At 40.6% G+C, this 17,647-nt stretch overlaps 3 protein-coding genes across 13 annotated transcripts in view; 2 read left to right on the top strand and 1 right to left on the bottom strand.

The window, feature by feature from the left end:
• Positions 1–1,707, bottom strand: part of LOC147166297 (capping protein, Arp2/3 and myosin-I linker protein 3-like) — a 28,676-nt gene extending 26,969 nt beyond the window's left edge. For 4 of the 6 annotated variants that reach the window (XM_086089304.1, XM_086089310.1, XM_086089307.1 and 1 more), the window contains exon 1: positions 754–1,126. In XM_086089304.1, coding sequence (XP_085945430.1) covers positions 754–811 — 58 coding nt within the window. In that variant the 5' untranslated portion in view covers positions 812–1,126. Of the gene's footprint in view, positions 1–753; positions 1,128–1,673 lie in introns of those variants that run through there. The other 2 variants (XM_086089306.1, XM_086089309.1) reach the window with 2 other exon arrangements.
• Positions 1,091–9,261, top strand: LOC147166296 (Fc receptor-like protein 5). Of its 5 annotated transcripts, XM_086089321.1 has the most exons (11): positions 1,091–1,650; positions 2,285–2,382; positions 2,465–2,514; positions 3,357–3,395; positions 4,769–5,059; positions 6,412–6,465; positions 6,595–6,717; positions 6,795–7,058; positions 7,127–7,168; positions 7,986–8,064; positions 8,284–9,261. In XM_086089321.1, exons 2-11 carry the CDS (start codon positions 2,306–2,308, stop codon positions 8,432–8,434), a joined length of 1,170 nt encoding a protein of 389 aa, XP_085945447.1. In that variant the 5' UTR covers positions 1,091–1,650; positions 2,285–2,305; the 3' UTR covers positions 8,435–9,261. The 5 variants fall into 5 exon arrangements, with proteins under 5 accessions (XP_085945447.1, XP_085945444.1, XP_085945442.1 ...); XM_086089318.1 differs by having other exon boundaries at positions 2,285–2,355; positions 6,412–6,717; XM_086089316.1 differs by having other exon boundaries at positions 6,412–6,717.
• Positions 9,262–9,442: 181 nt separating this feature from the next.
• On the top strand, positions 9,443–17,633 carry LOC147166295 (GTPase IMAP family member 8-like). 2 transcript variants are annotated; one of them, XM_086089314.1, is made up of 6 exons: positions 9,443–9,639; positions 11,552–12,262; positions 12,365–13,051; positions 13,884–14,651; positions 14,740–14,874; positions 15,048–17,633. In XM_086089314.1, exons 1-6 carry the CDS (start codon positions 9,624–9,626, stop codon positions 15,191–15,193), a joined length of 2,463 nt encoding a protein of 820 aa, XP_085945440.1. In that variant the 5' UTR covers positions 9,443–9,623; the 3' UTR covers positions 15,194–17,633. The 2 variants fall into 2 exon arrangements, with proteins under 2 accessions (XP_085945440.1, XP_085945439.1); XM_086089313.1 differs by having other exon boundaries at positions 14,734–14,874.
• Positions 17,634–17,647: the final 14 nt, after the last annotated feature.

Here is a 17,647-nt window from a genome sequence, read left to right as displayed (position 1 = left end):
ACACATATTCAGCCGACAGCAACGTCCCCCCAGAGACACAAGGGGGTCTTTAGACGACCTTGTGCCAGCCTACAGGCTGCCCCCCCCCCCCCCTCTGCCCCCTCGCTCCGGAGCAGCCCACCCCCTTTTTTTCTTTTTACCAGGAAGGTGGAGGTTGATTTGAATGAAGTGATGCTTGATTCAATCATCACAGTGCGACTCCAAGGGCCATTACGAGTAATTAACAGAGCACCAGAACCAACCAGAGTGTTTGTGCTCACTAGGATACAGCAATTGTAAAAATAGCACTAAAATAGCAGAGTATTTGAACACTTTGGCCTTGATCAGGTATTACTGCTGAAAAGATGCATGGAACATCTGCCTTAGAGCACCCCCTCCCTCCCTTTTCCACACACTGGATGGCAGAAGAAAAAACCCCTGAAATGACACACTTTAAAGGCTTCTAATCAGATGGCAATCTAATAAATCGCCTACCTATTATCGTAACATCCTGTTACAACACAATTTTCATGCCGTGCGCGGGCTTCTTTACAGTAAAGCTGCATTTTAAGTAAACCTCCACGTTTCACTCCTGCATGCATCTGCACATGAATATAAAAAAAAAGATGTCACGCGTGTAACAAACTGCGTGCGTTCGAAGGAGAGGAGAAGGGGGCGCGGACGATGCCGACTCGAGCCCGCAGCGAGGCGGAGGAGGAAGGGGAGGAGAAGGGCGGGGGATGGTTCAAGAGGCAGAAGCACAAGAAGACCCACCTGTGATGTCCTTGTTCACACTCGCGAAGCCGAAAACGGTGATCTCTTTCGCGGCCATGGCTGCAGGCTGCAGGCTGCAGGCTGCAGCAGCTGGCCCCACTGCTCCTTTTTTTAACTCCTTCTTCTTCTTCTTCTGGATGGACGCCCTCTTGTTATTCTTCCTCAATCACGGACAATAACAATGGTCGCTTTTGCAGGCATTCCTGCAGCGCGCACGAGCTTCCCGGAAGAAAACCTATGGATTATGGGAGGATGGATGTGTGTGAAGGGAAGGAGGGGAGCAAGAGGAGGGAGGGGTGAGGGGGAGAAGGGAAGAGGGTGGGAGGGGTTACCTGCGGGAGATTTGAGTTAAAGGAGAACTTGAGGGAAAAAAGAAACACTTTGTCATATGTTAAAGCTGTCTGTATGACCTGACAGTAGAATATTATTTAAATGATTTTTGGAAAAATTATCCCTGACTGGCCTATAGATTTTATACCATGAATTTTACACCTTGATCAAGAAATTTCACCCAAACTCACTCTACAGACAGCCTCGGTTTCATTGACCTAATTATTCACCTCCAGTTAGAAATAAAAAGTTAAAAAGAAGGAAGTGGACAGCTCTCCAGACAAAACAAGGGTAACAACAATGTAACAGTCAAAAATAGATCATCCTAGCTATGTAGCAGCTATGGCTAAGAACAACGGTAGCGCGCTTGACATTAGTGAGGGGTGTGGCTTTGGTCAAAATGGCGGGCGGGAGTGGAAAATCTGGAAATATTGCTAGCAGTTTCAAACTGCAAACTTTTGTCTGTTAGGTCACTTCATAACAAAAATTGGGGTGATCAAATTAGCAATTTTTGTGTCGTAATTCAAGCCTGGGAACACTGGGAAGACACCAGATCTACGTGTGAATGTGAGTAAAATTAACTACCTTACCATCATTGGGCAGCATGGTAATATGGACTATAATGCCACGGGACTTCCGACTTCCGGGTTTTCACCCATCAACTTTGTTATTGTTTCTGGTTTGCAACATGTGGGCCATGTCACAGTACTTGCTCTTCCGCCTTTATGCCCCTCGGTTGCGCGTTCCAGTCAACAGGTGCGAGGCTGCGAGTGTGTAGTGTCTGTCTCAGTGTCCGAAGCATTTCAGATAGCGGAAACGCCCTCCCGGCCGCAGGGGTGGGGGTGCGAGTGTTGGAACTCGGCCAGCAGTGGCCGGAAACGGCGCTGATGTGTGAAACCTGGAAGTCGGAAGTGCGTGGCATCTACCCCATAACGTTTAGCGTGTGTGCATCACATTTCTACGGTGGCCCTGAAGTGCAAAACGCTGATGTTCTGTGTTTGAAAATCATCTCCAGTCTTTGTTTTCTGAGTCCTCAGTGTTCCTCTCACTTTTCAAAACCACGCAAGTAAGGTTAATTGAAGACTTTAGCTCTTGTTTAAATAAATAATTTTATTTAGTTTAGGGGATCTTTCACCCCACATCTCCCTACCCTGTGTTTTCCCCCTTATCTGATGCTCTGCCTCTTTACTGTTTGTCACAGGAAGGAAATGTCTCCACCAAGATGACCATCACTATCTGCTGTGACTGCCTACTGTCGTTGCCTTTTGCATTGTACGAGCACTGCCAAAAATTAAACACGTGAGACTGAAAAGCCAATATATATGTTTTTTATTATCAAATACACATTTTCTAAATATTTCTCTTTTTGGTTGTGCGAAAGATCCCAAAGTCTGGACGGAATGAACATCATCCTCATCTCTTCATTGCTGGGTGAGTAAATTAATGGTTGCAAATTCTTGTATTTTTTTTTAAGTTAGATTGTCATCTAACGTATTCTGATAAAAATACAAAGTATGGCATCTCATGATTTTAACTTTAATAGCCCCCCCCCCCAATCATGGATTCAATATCATTAAAATATATGGTTTCAATGAGCTGGCCTAATTATTGGAAGCTGAATGTTTTTTTTTATTTTTCTAAAGAAGCTGAATGTTTTTAATGGTAGCTACATTTGCATTTGTTGCATCACAGAGAATGCATTGTGGAAGGAACCTTGTCTAGTTTTAATTTAGCCTTCAAGCAAGGTATTGCGCAAATAAGTGCGTGTATGTGTGTGTTTATGTATGTGATAGAGAAAGAGAGAGAGGAAAATACAGCAAGTACATTGCACATTCCTGGCACTCCCATGAGGACAACTAGTCCGCGTAAAAGATTCATTAAGGAGTGAGAGGCTGTCCTGTGTTACATCACACGTGTAAAAGGCTCACAAGGATCACTACAACTGTGTGTGTGTGTGGGGGGGGGGGGGGGGGTGCGTGTGTGTGTGTGTGTGTGTGTGCCTGGTCCAGACTTGTGAAGCCCTGCATAGTAAAGATTGCAAAACATAAACGCAATTTGCAGGGCTTTCACAAAACTTGGAAATAATTGTTTTGTACCACAATGCCATTTAATTTTGAGTTATTTTCCAATATTTGGTCTGTGTTGGCTCTTTGAAATTATACAACATGAACAACATTTTGCTGTATTGTTATTGTATATTGCGCAACATTGGTAAAAGTTCAAGCCACGATCGTGTGTGTGTATGTGTGTGTAAAATGTGTTTTTTATTTCAGATGTAGCAGCATTTGTACTCCTTGTCGCAGCTTCACAAGGTAAGCACTATAACAAATTCCCTCAAAAGTGTCATGAGACAAGGGAAACTGCCAGCAAACGAAACAAATAGAGACATGATTTATTATATCATCATATCATCAATTATATCAGATATAATTCTGATTAAAATATCACTACATACCAGAAACTGTTAAAATAATATTTCTGCTCTATAATTGTAAATAAATGCTATACACAGTGTTGCTTTGAGAAGTTGTGTGTGTAAGTGATTACGCTTGTAACTCAAAACCCATGTATCTCAAATCATCTTTCCACTTTGAGGTGAATAGAAATGCCATTTATCCGTTCCAGACGATCCTCCACCCCCAAAAATGTTTGTCTCTTATTAAGGGAAAATAGCACTCAAATACACTAGCATATTGTACTTAATAAAACATAGAATAATAAGATAATATAATTCAATCAATACAATGTAAAAAAAAATTAAGCAGTTTGTGCATCATGATTTCGTGCTGCATTCCAGCACATTGTTCTGCTCCATGTTGTGTGCCCCCCTTGACCACTGGGAGGCAGTATAAGTGTACACTCCTGCAGACAAAATCAAAGAAGAATAGACGTCACCTCTTGCACTACTACTTTAAGTGATTCAGTAAGATGCCGTTTCGTTTTAATCATTTTTCATAGAGGATAAAACTATATATGCCTGTGAGTATTGTTATATTATCTGTCTAAATGTGTTGCTCTATTGTTCATGTTTAAATATCCATTGTTTCTAAAACAGCGATTATAGATGCTAACGTTAGCATGTCAATGGTGTTTTGCATTGTTAGCATTAAGATGGCAAAGCTGTGTTGTTTTAAATACACAATGTGTAATTCTCTTTGCTTTATGTTTAATGTGAAAGTGTGAGTGGCAATAATCAGTTGAAGCCTGTTTTCGATTAATTGTAACATTTTTGCCAAACTGTTGCTTATAGTGAGTTGAATTGTTTTGCAAGGCTGGGAATTAATATGGGAATTTATGGGCATTTCTAATAATTTATGGGAACTTAAATTAAAATTGCATGACGGTTTATCACTGGGAACTTCGGCGTGAGAGAGACACAAGTTTAATGCTAATTAAGTTGAATTTATATCCCGCATAGTGAATTCCCCTGTCCCAAGGACAATATTCAGCAGTCATGAATTTTAATGAGCAATGACCTCACTTGGTTAAAGGACTAGTTGCAAATAAACCAAAGTAAAAATGTTTTCGAAAATATATTTCGTTAATGTCCAACTTTTAATATTTCCAAAATTGCCCAGCACAGCCATTCTCCACTCTATTGCACCCATATTAGACACACATTAACATTAAGTGTGAAGGATCTCTCATCATTTGTCATTAAATCACAATCAAACCTCCAACCCAGACGACTCGAAGGTCAGCGTGACCGTCTGGCCGCCGGGAATGAGAATCTTCCTTGGGGAGTGTGTGTTGCTGCGGTGCACGGTGGCGTCCAACTCCACTTTGGCGTGGCGCTACAGCTGGTTCCGGAATGAACCTGGGAAGAACCCCCGGCACCTGCCCTCTGGCAGCAGCTACTCCATCACCGCCGTGATGGGGGAGGACGCCGGCAGGTACTGGTGTCAGGCTGAGTGCTGCTTCGACAGTAACACTACAGTAGCGCTCCTAAGCAGGCCAGTTACTCTGAGTGTGTCAGGTGAGTAAACATTTTGTTGTTTGGCAATAGTCACAGTGATGTTTTGGTAACCATTAATTGCATTAGATTAAATGCAATTCTTTGCATTTTTGATAGATGTCTTTTTTACTAGATGCATGAAAACAGCACAAAAGTCTGAAAGACTTTCCCTCGACTGGCTGCAGCCTGTTCACACTCTTATCCACTTGGAGGCGCCATACAACTATAAACTACATTCATCTCCATTCATCCGTTCATCTATTTTGTGTAGTGCTTGTCTTTATCAGGGTGTCACTGGCGGTTCACACACAAAGACAGACATTTTCATTTATGGAGGAAGCACTTCATCACCTATTGATTTGGGGCCCACATTAACAATGCCACTAGCTGTTTTTGTGCTTAGTCCAAAGACATGTTGAATAGAAACATTTCTTTGTCATGATCTCGTTACATTTATAGGCAATCACAGATATAGCTTTTTTGCTCATTGTACAATTAGTGGGTGTCACTATAGAAACCCAACTATTTGTAGACAAGAATAAAAACAAACAAACACTTTATGTTCTTATTAAGCAGTGATGGCCGATACCAGGCCTTGTTTCATGGTATCGGTACTCGCTTTATTGGCCCGATACTTGTATCAGCCTCCCTCTTGTGGCCGTTTTTCGATCAGGAACTAGAAATTTGTATTTAGAGGATTCAAAATTTGCCATTAAGTTCATGAAAGTTAGAAGAAAAATGCTATAATGGGATATGTTGCGGTATTTCTTTATAATTCTGTGTAATTGTTACAGCTGGATCATTCTTACATATTTTTTTTATTTTATGTATCAAAGATAGTGGTGTCAGTATCAGGAATGATGAGCTTATTAAATATAACAAAAGAGCTAATTTTTACATGGAAAAAAATGGTTACAATAAAGAGCTAAATTGCACTTTTGTCTGATTGTTTTCAGATTTGTATTTTTCCATTTATCTTATTACTAGATTGTGCAAAATCTTTAAATAAGATAATTAAATTTATGAAACCCCAGTTCAGGGCTTTTAATGTTGGTTAGTCGTCTTAAAATGTGGAAAATGTTTGTTTTATGCCTCACAGTACTTAAAACTGGCTGTTAACACTCAATGCCAAGACTGCTTTATCAAATAAGATGATTAAGTAATAAGTATCTTAAAATAAGCAGAATGATCTTGTCTGGCAATTTTATTTTAAGTAAAAACAACTTGTCAAAGCAAAATTAACAAATTTAGGTTACATTTAAGAAATGATATCTTAAGATTTCAGTTTTTACCACGGTATTGGTCTGACAAAAGTGGTATCGAACATTTGACTGTCTTTTTGTATTTTGGCTGTATGTGTGTGTGTGTCTCAGAGCTGCCCCCACCTTCCATGACTCTGACCCCCAGCACCAGGCACATGTTCGTAGGTGAGACCATCACCTTGCACTGCCCTGAGACCCTGACTAACTCCTCTGCTTGGGTCCTGAGGCAAACTTCTACCAGCCACTTAATAAGGACTGCTGACTCCAAGACTGGTGCATGCTTGTTATCACCAGACAGTTTTGTCAGTCCAGGGAGATCTAGCACCTGTGTCGTCTCTGCCCTTCGGGGCCACAGTGGGCTATACTGGTGCGAGGGCGCTGAAGGCCGCAGCAACGCGGTCCACATAACTGTCAGCTGTGAGTCCTCAGAAGGATGCAAACACAGCATATTGTGATTTTTTATTATTTTTTTATTACTTATCTGTGTCCCACAGCTGGTCCGGTCATCATGAGGACCCCTGCCTTCTCGGTACCCCACGGGGGCAGCGTGGTGTTAGCATGTCGCTACCGGAAAGGCAACCACACAAAGACCACCTTCTTCAGGAATGGCGTCGAAACGTCCTCCTACAGTTCTCCCGGTCCAGGCACAGAAATAAAACTAACCATAGAGAATGTGAGCAAGGTGCACGAAGGCTTTTACAAGTGTGCGTCACAGGACGGAAAGCTGGAGAGCCCACAGAGCTGGTTATCAGTAAGAAGTAAGATCATCCCTGTTGGATTTTCTCTCCTTTCAGTTGCTCAATGGTGTCTTTTCTGTTTGTTCTAGGCAGCTTATTATCTGCGGATGTGTCAGCTGGCTCCACTTCTGGTAAACTCATCAATACATGTCACTATCTTGATTTGTATGCGATAGAGGTGAATGCTGGCCTTTTCATAAAATGTCTGCATTTTCGCCACTAAAATCCAATTTCCAATTTTTATTGGTTTACCCCCCCTTTATTTGTAGAAAAAGCACATGAAGAAGTAATGTTTGTATTTTCTCTTCTGAAATTTTCATAATTTCTCCTGATACCAGTTTATTCCAGAACGCCCAGCATTAATTTGCATCAATTTCTAGAGAATTAATATACTGTAGACCACTTCAAATAAATCTTTCTTTATAGGCAAAAATGGGACAAAACATGTTCTGAATGTAAACATGATCATTAATTAACATTTTAAATGCGGCACAGCTGCACGGCTCTGCTGCTAATCATATGTTGTCACACGCAGAGTTGCACAGATGAGGAGAGGAGACCTCTGCAGAATATTTGGGTCTCGGAAGCTACCGGGCTCATTTCTTGCCGTACGGAGAACAATGTGAAAATGATTCCGCTTATGTTGTTATTTTTGGAGCAGAAAGTCAATCCAGAAAGTCAATCCACTAATTTGGTAGTGATAACTGTGCTTTTTGTGAGCTACGTAGCATGCGGCCATGTTGTTAGTTGAAGCAGTACACTTTGATTTACAAAAATGCAGACAAATAGACTCAAATGAATTGATAAAATTGACTAATCGTCTAAGAATTGTCTCAAAAGAATGATATAGCAGGTGACTGAATGTATTTATGTGCCACATCCACGAGTATTTTTGAAGTACATCACTACAGTATACATTAAAACACATATGGGTGGTTCTTTTTACAGGCTCCTGGATATGGATCGTTGTTTCAGGCATTCTTCTGATCCTCTTCCCACTTGCTATCCTGCTAATTCATCACTTCAGGTTAGTGGCATCCTAAAAGATATGACCTTTTATTTCACTATACAGCATTTCCTCGGTTTATGACGGAGTTCAATTCCTATGGTAGCGAATTTGTAAACAAGTCAGAACACGTTGTAGTCTCTGCGGGGTCCAATCACGTTTGAGCAGGGGCACGTACCCCCTCTGCCTCCCCTGCTAGTGTCAGGAATCTCATTGATCCTTTTAACAATTCTTGTGAAGGTACAAGATGCTTTACACGCGCAGCTGTTGGACAGTTTCTGGCGAGGAAACTCCTGCAGCCGTTCTTCCAGCCACTAAGCAGGATGTGACGGAGGTACAGTGGGATCTGTCCTGGATGGAGATGTCCAACCTGCTGTATCCGGGCAAATAAAGGCTCCCACTCGCCTCTATCGAGGACGTGAAGCTACAGTCCAGCTCACTGTTATTGGCACCCCTTCATTTTTTTTTTATCTCGACAATATCTTCATAAATAAATGGAAATGTACCAAATTTATATCATCAGGACCTTTTAATTGTGTGTCCAAAGTAATTCAGCAAGGGAAATTGTTTTTCAACTTACATAATATAATTCCAAAGAAGAAATAGAAAACACAGCATGTGCAGCAATAATGGCACCCCTCTTTGATATTTGGTTGCACACCCTTTTCCAGCTTCCAAACGTTTCTTGTAGCCATCTCCAAACTTCTTGCACTTCTCCGCTGCTATTTTGCCCCACTCTTCCTTTGCAAATTGTCCAAGTTCTTGAATGTTTGCAGGTTTCTTTTCTCAATGGCACATTTCAGCTCATATCAAAGATTTTCAATCGGATTGAGATCAGGAGTCATTGCTGGCCATTTTAAAACAGTATTTTTTCCAATTCAACCATTCCTGTTTTCCTTCAGAGAACCTCGAACCAGTTGTCAGCGTTTTAGAGTATTTTTTTCGTGTGTGGTTGCGTGCATTTGTCAAGGCATCGAAAAAGAGGAGAGATGACAGTATGCCGAGTGATCACTGCTGTGTGCCCACATGTTGTCGACCACACAGGGGCGCCGTTTATTAAAAACAGAGCTGTATTTTGAAACTTAAACTTTGATGTGTTGTTACTCTGTTTACGAAATTATCTAATGTTTCTGCCTTTCTGGCGTTTTGACTTTTCATGTGCCTATGTGTATATTATTCTTATGCTGCCATTTTATTGTATTAAAAAACATGAAAATATTTATATGAGTCATTCTTGCACCGCTGACAACGCTGTCGTATTTCCAAAACAACGCATTTTCAGCAAGCATTAAGAGAAACGTCGCCATGGGTTGACATAAAAAAAAAACTATTCATAGGCTACCGACTGTTTGGGCGTTTACCGTGAACCTCACTAAACCAGTAGGACGGCTTTTCCTCATGAACACACCCTACCAACAGTCAACACGCAGTTCTGCAAGGTGAGGCAGACTGTTGAGATAAATCTCACAGTACTTTGCTTTTAAGTTGTTTTTGGTGAAGAATAGAGAAAGAGGAAAAAAAGTATTTGTTGTGGATTACAGTGCTCGCTTTCACTTTATTTGAAGAAGAAATCAGGAAGAATGGCGGATGAGAAGGGTGAGTTTATTCCTGCACCTGTTCAATGGACATGAAATTGTCAACAAAGAGTTCATGTTTATATGTTTGGTGTTTACTTTTCTTTACTTTACTGGGGGGTCCGACATTTGCCTTGCTCTTGTAGGTTTTGTTTTGTTTGGTGCTTTTGAGTGTAACCATTTGAACAGACGCCATAAAAAAAAACGGATTTTTCCTAAGCGAAGGAATTGTTGATTACTGGTTTTCTGTGAATTACTTATTTTATTAGACACCTAAACTGTCATGTTTTGGGTTCTGTTTTCCTTGTGATTCTGCCCTTCCTCGTGTGATCCAATCAGTGCCCTCAGCCACTTGTGTCTTGCCCCAGGTGTGTCTTGTTGTGTCGTTAGTCTGTGTATTTAGTGTAAAGTTTCACATATACTTATACATATTTCATTCGATTCAATTCGTTCCAACTTCAATATATTCCACTAATTCACGCCATGAACACTTCCACCTTTTTCAGTTCCAAAATTCACACCTTACCCACAATTCCCCTTTTTGTACCCTACTTTTCCCCACTCATTCTTAATGGGAGATTCTACATTTCACATTTACTTCCACATTTTTCATCTGATTCACTTTCCAACTTGAATATATTCCACCAATTGATACCATGAGCTAGCTATACCCGAGAAGTGACCCATTTTTAACAGAAAGTGACGTGATTTCAACGGTAAGTGACTCAGAAGTGGCCTAAAATCAACAGGAAGTGACCTGCTCATTCTCGAACACACTTCCTTAAGCGGCCAATGCCAATTAGTTAAAAATTTCCATTGTTGGCACAAAGAAAGACCAGGAAACCGACAGAGTTGAATTCAGTGGGAGCATAGCTGTGTTTTAGTTCTAACTGAAACTATTTGAGGAAGTACAGTCCTGCTCTCTATTACTGTACGTATAAAGTACTTAATGTGGAGTATCTTTTGAAAAAAATTATCAAGTAAATCATTTTTATTTACTGACAAATTATTTAAAACAACAACAATTTAAAACAATAAACAATGGACGGAAAAAAATAGAACACTTAAAATATGCTGTCATTGGTATTGGCACCTGTCACGAGGGTAAAGTTTCACATATACTTATACATATTTCATTCGATTCAATTCGTTCCAACTTCAATATATTCCACCAATTCACGCCATGAACACTTCCACCTTTTTCAGTTCCAAAATTCACACCTTACCCACAATTCCCCTTTTTGTACCCTACTTTTCCCCACTCATTCTTAATGGGAGATTCTACATTTCACATATATTATACATATTTCACTAGATTCAGTTCGTTCCAACTTCAATATATTCCACCAATTCACGCCATTAGCACTTCCATCTTTTTCAGTTCCAAAATTCACACCTTACCCACAATTCCCCATTTTGTACCCTACTATATTCCACATTCATTTTTAATGGGAGATTCTACATTTCACATTTACTTCCACATTTTTCATCTGATTCACTTTCCAACTTGAATATATTCCACCAATTGATACCATGAGCTAGCTATACCCGAGAAGTGACCCATTTTTAACAGAAAGTGACGTGATTTCAACGGGAAGTGACTCAGAAGTGGCCTAAAATCAACAGGAAGTGACCTGCTCATTCTCGAACACACTTCCTTAAGCGGCTTCTTCGTGAGTTGCTGCTGTCAATCACAGCCAGACCAATCTTTCCAATAATATGTTGTATGTGCCACCATTAAGTCTAAACATGACCAATCATGGCTCACCTGTTATTGGTTAAGAACCACTGAGATAGACTGATTGATCTACTTTATTGAAGAGGGAAATTAAATTGTTTTTTACTTTAGAGCTCAGCTTTCTATTATAACTAATAATTTAGTCTGCTTCATTGTCTGATGATCATCTATAACATCAAGTATTTTTGCTTTCCAGGCACAGAACATATACAAGACAGAAGACTGGTCGTGATTGGTTCGAGACAGAGCGGTAAAAGCTCATCAGCTAATACCATACTGAGAAAAGAAAGATTCGAGTGTGGTCGCATTCGAACAGCTGAGTTGGAAGCCCGACACGAAATAGTCAAAGGCTGGAACCTGTTGGTGGTTGACACTCCGGGATGGAAGAACGCATTTTCCCTCCGCGAGATCCCAGAGAGAGACAAGCAGCAACTTAAGCTCTGCGCTTCCAAGTATCCACCTGGACCTCATGTCTTCCTCATTGTCATACCCACACATTCCAGCTTCTCCTTCAACCAGAAGCAGACCGTGCAAGAACACATGAAGCTCCTGGGGGAGCGGGCATGGAGATACTCCATGGTGCTGTTCACCTTTGGAGACTACCTGGGACAGAAGACCATTGAGCAGCACATTGAGAGCGAGGGTGAAGCGCTCACCTGGCTGGTAGATAAGTGTAGGAACAGATACCACGTGTTCAACAACAAGGACAAGAGAAACTCATCTCAAGTCATACAGCTGATGGAGAAGATTGACAACATGGTCTATGAAAATGACAACAGTTTCTACATGCTAGACAAAAGCATGTTCCACACCATTAAGAAGACGCAAGAAGAAGTGGCTCAGAAAGCCAAAAGGAGATTGAGCCGGACCTTGGAACAAAGAAAGAAATTGGAAATGATCGTTTCAGGTAAGCATCGCACTGAAAACCCACCCACAAATAAAACAGATATGGTCTTCTTAAAGTCAGCGACTCAACAACAATCTCTTGTTTTTATTCTGATAAATTTAGAAACAGAACCCGTCCAGGAATTTCGTATTATTCTCCTGGGCAGCCAATTTGTTGGAAAAACCTCTGTAGGGAACACCATCTTGGGAATGAAAGAGCACGAAGAAGCAAGAACAATGCTTTGTCAGGTCCGGCAGGGCTCGGTGGGCTCGGTGGAGATAACAGTCGTGGATACGCCGGGTTGGCAGAAAGGCTACCCCGCATGCGACACAACTGAAATGATCAAGGATGAGATACTACACAGCATGTCCATGTGCCTCCCTGGGCCCCATGTTTTCTTGCTGGTGATCGACGCAGATGCTTCGTTTAACTCCAGGCACCTGGAAGCAGCAACCACTCACGTGGAGCTGCTCGGACAGAACGTGTGGGACCACACAGTGGTGGTGTTCAGCCATGGAGACTGGCTGGGATCACACAAAATTGAAGAATACATCGAGAGCGAGGGGAATGCCCTGCAGTCTCTGGTGGAACGGTGCGGTAACAGATATCAGGTCCTGGACAACGTGAACACAGACGACTGCAGTCAGGTAGACATGCTACTGGAGAAAATCGTTCTGACTCTGGCAGGAAATGGATGGCAACATTTTACACCCAATGAGAAGATGCTGAAGGACCTGAAGGAGAAAGAAAGAAGAGTGGCAATAGCCGCCCGATTGAGAAGTCAAGCCAATTCCACCAGAGCATTGAAAGGTATCTATCTCACAACTAAGTTACACTTAAGGTAGTATCATACTGTGTGGCCAATACTGGCAAAGGTAGACGGATACGTCAACTTTTCCGACGAATGTTGGTGAAAATCATTAGCAACTTTTAGAGATAATTACAGACAACGGGCGAATGTTTGGGAGAGTGTTTGGAAAAGACAGATGGTGATTCTTAAGCCCGTATCTCACTGAGCGACGCAGGTTTGGCAGAGTCCGTACACATAGCGAGTGTTGCTTTTTCTGCCGGCTTCCTAAAGTGTTGCAAAACGTTGCAAAGCCTCTTGCCACACTCTCTAAACCCTCTTTATACTCTCAAACCCATTTTCTTGTTGCAATCAAATTTTGAATATGTTAAAAATGTCTCCGCTACAAGATAACGGGTTTGAGACAGTGTGGTAAGAGGCTTTGCAATGTTTTGCAACACTTTAGGAAGTTGGAAGAAAAAGCAACACTCGCTACTTGTGCGAACCGTCCCCAAGCCTGCGCAGCTCAGTGAGATACGGGCTTTATTACAATTTGGAACAGTATTAGATAAGCAACTATTTTCAACTCTTTTGTATTAGATAAGCAACTATTTTCAACTCTGGAGTAAACTCAATGAAAAGGTGTGCAAACCTTTTCTATTTTCTGCTGTCCACCGTCGAAGATGGATATGTGTAACACAAAAAACTTTACTACTTTTAGGTTGATGCAGGTCGGTCTTTGTTTCACAAACTGCTTCACCACCTCTATTTTGCTATTTGTGTCCTTAGTACTTGGCTTACACTCTTTCAAACAGGCGTTTTACAACTAACTACTATTTTTATTTCTCCTCACAGGTCCTGTCAAAACATTGAACAAGCTGAGAATTTTGCTACTTGGTGAAAAGATGTCAGGAAAGACAACAATAGCAAACTACTTCCTGCAGAGCAAAGTGTTCCCCGCTAAGCATAATGAGGAGTGTAACGCCCGGGAGGTACACATTGCTGGCAGGCAAGTAACAGTAGTCGACACCCCGGGCTGGTACAACGAGCTTCAGTGCACCTCGGAGCAGGATCAAGAAATAGTCAGTGGTCTGACCCTGAGCCCTGCGGGTTTTGACGCTGTTCTGATTGTGCTTTCCATGGAATGCAAATTCGACCAGGCCAATCAGGATGCCCTGGATGATCATATTAAGCTCTTTGGTGACGACATCTGGAACCACACGATGGTTCTGTTCAAAAATGTGGACACTTTGGCAGACAGATCCCTGGAGGAGTATATTGAGAGGGAACACCGTGCGCTGCGATGGTTGGTAGACAAGTGTGGAAACAGATACCACTGCCTGAACATGACAGATAACGATATTAGCCAGCACTACAAGCTGTTTAAGAAGATAGAAGACATGTCAGCAAAGAACCGAGGCTGCCTCTTCAACCCCCGCATGAACGACATCTGCCTGAGGATTGAGGAAAAGTTCCAGAAGAAGATAATGAAAAATACTCTTCAACGTGTGATAGAGCAGGCGACAAGGAGCCAAAAGCTAATGTTGCTCAAAGACTTCAAGGAGAAGCTTGAGAAGCTGCAACAGGACATAAACGAGATTGTTCCCTATCCATCGACACTGAGTAAGTACTGTTAAATTCCATGTGATTTCAATCAATCATCTCAATATCCCTCGGTTTTCATGTTTGCTTTTCATGGGTCTAGACCCAGGTGCCAAGGCCAAGGCCAAGGCCAAGAAGAAATCTTTGCAGTCAGGTATTGAACAACAGATTGAAGAGCTGAATAGGGACATTATGGAGTCAAACCATCAACTTCGGAGCAGCATGGACTTCGGGGTGCCTAACCGTATGTAAACATATCTCATTGTGTAGATGTCAGCATCTAAGCTGTTCCCTTTCAAAATCATACCTGACCACAGGGAAAAATGTGAAATTTATCATTTGATACCTCTCATGCAGAATCGGTCAAAACGGTATCACCAATGCCTGTCCATTAAAATGTTGCGTCTTCATTTGCAGTGAGTGGATCCACCCAAGAAATGGATAAACTTCTGGTTTGGCTATCTCAGCTTCAAGTCAACACAGATCAAGATTTTACCATGTCGCTCAACTTTTCAGAGTCGTCGGGATATAGATCACAAGTTCTCTCAACATTGGATGTCTGACCATCATTATGTCATCGGTTTGCCAATCGGGGAAAAGGCGCTCACTTCTTTTTGCTTTCACATTGCAAGTGGAATTGGAGGTTAGGATTCAGTAGTCGGCGGCTCGATGAAAAAGTTGTTAGTTCATCTGCCAGGTCCTAAATAAAATAAAAAATAAACGTTATTGAAAATTAATGAATAAAGTAAAAAAGAAAAAAAATAGTTGATACTTGCTTAAATTAATTCACTCATGAATAATAATAGAAAAGTCTAGTAAATTGTCCTTGAAAGGCTGCCAGGAAGTTTCATGTAGCGCCATTGGAAGCAATACTTGAGTTAAACAAGTATTTTAAGATAAATTAAGTTTGGTGGAAACTAACGTCAACCTTATAGATTACTTACTTAAAGTCTTAAATCTGACATTAACTGACACAAGTATCAATAATGTACGTATGCACTGTAAGTAAAACTACTTTTTTATTTTAAAGTGAGTGGTTGGAGTTGTGATTGTTTTTATTTATTCAAGCTGTATTTTTATTTATCTACTGTATTTCAGTAGTGTGATTATTAAAGATCTGCATGTTGGCTAATGAGAGAGAGAGTTAACTAGCACGTAAGTCTGGCCATCACGCGTACTGTGTGCCTAAATAAAGCACATGATAACTAAAACATTGACGTTTTGATTTTCACTTTTATATAAATTCATGTTATTTTCCTGCAACAGCATGCAAAGAGCTGAGAAATAAGAAATAAACTAGTGATTTTATAATTTTAGCGGCATTTAATATATATATATTTTTTTTAACACTGATCACATTGAACAACTTCATAATATTCTTGAACTCAATCTCTATTAGTTGTAATACATTGTATATATTTTTACCGGCATAAAACAAAGTGGTGAAGAAGAAAAAATACTGACCCCAGAATTGTATATCAATTCAAATCACCACATACAATGATTGATTTGTTTGTGAAATCTTCAAACATTTTAATAATTCTATCTGTAAACAAATCAGCTCCTGAACCAGGCGGTCTATATACACAAGTGATTTTTACCCATATCATTAATTATTTCTATAGTTAATGCTTCCATCAAATTAATCAGTCATACTTTTCTGTTCTATGATTTTGCAATTTAAGCGTGTGTCAACGTAAAGAGCAACGCCGCCACCAGTTTGACCCAATCTATTTGCATAGTGCATATTCTATCCTTTGATCTGTACATTTTTTATTTGACTTTCCTTTAACCAAGTTTCCGTCATAGCAATTGCTTTAAAGGCCATTTTTAAACCTGAAAAAAAAAACCAGTCTTCTCATATAAGGCCATAAAAGTGTGTAAACGCTCAATACAAATCTAACCTTCATAAATTAGGTAGTCCTTAAAGAAGCACAAAAAAAAAAATCACTGATTTTGATCAATTCTGTCATCATTGACTAAGTCACTGAGGATGCTGGTTGTCCCTTTTTCTCCTTATATGTCATGGCTGTGCAATCAATGTGGTGCTTTTTGTTCTTGTGCTTTTCCTTCTTGTGCTTTTCCTTCTTGTGCTTTTCGTTCTTGTGCTTTTCGTTCTTGTGCTTTTCCTTCTTGTGCTTTTCCTTCTTGTGCTTTTCCTTCTTGTGCTTTTCCTTCTTGTGCTTTTCCTTCTTGTGCTTTTCGCTCTTGTGCTTTTCCTTCTTGTGCTTTTCGCTCTTGTGCTTTTCGCTCTTGTCCTTTGTATCCAGCGCCGCACCTTTGTCCTAATTCTCATCAACAGTTGATATGGACTGGAACTGCCGGTTTCTCGACAAAGCAGCATTCCCGTCAAAGTAGCATACCTAAGTAAGAACAGGTTGGGTGGGTGAGTTTGAGTTTAGGGTGAGGCTTACTACAACGCAACTGTTTCCAATCAACAGGATCGTTATCAGACGTATGCAGAATTTGCTGATGATCTTAATCATGTCGAAAACGTACTTATTGGTAATAATCCAGTTCATATTTTCACTGCGCCGTCGATTGCGACCATGCTTGCAGTTGAACGTGCCTCTGTCAGCCAAGTGTTCCAAATATGCCAACGACAAGCAGCATTGAGAAAAAGAACGTGACAGATGGACTGTAATTAATGACTTAGATGATCAGAAATCAACTGATTTTCTTCACTTCAATAGTGCTGTAACTAGCGAGATCCTGATCCCGATTGTCATGTTTTGTTGTCCAATTCTAGTTCATTCCACTTGAACGTCTTTATTACTGATAATCCATTTAATGTTTTCCGGCTTGTTTGCTTGCTCTTAACCTGCCAGTTTTTTTAATATTTTATTTGTATTTGTATATATATGTTCTGTTTGCTTTTATGCTCTGTACTCCAGATGGAAATTTGTTTTCTGCAAAATCTGGGGTAAGCAATTCTTCATGTCTTAATATGTGCACATTGTGAATATGAATTTCATAGAAAAATAAAACATTTCTTACAGTCGAGGTGAAAGTGAAGT

Source organism: Leptonotus elevatus, chromosome 11 (genome assembly GCF_054856555.1).
Source record: "Leptonotus elevatus isolate MCC_2025b chromosome 11, RoL_Lele_1.0, whole genome shotgun sequence".
NCBI classification, from domain to species: Eukaryota; Metazoa; Chordata; class Actinopteri; order Syngnathiformes; family Syngnathidae; genus Leptonotus; species Leptonotus elevatus.
This window is presented reverse-complemented; position numbering and strand designations above follow the sequence as displayed.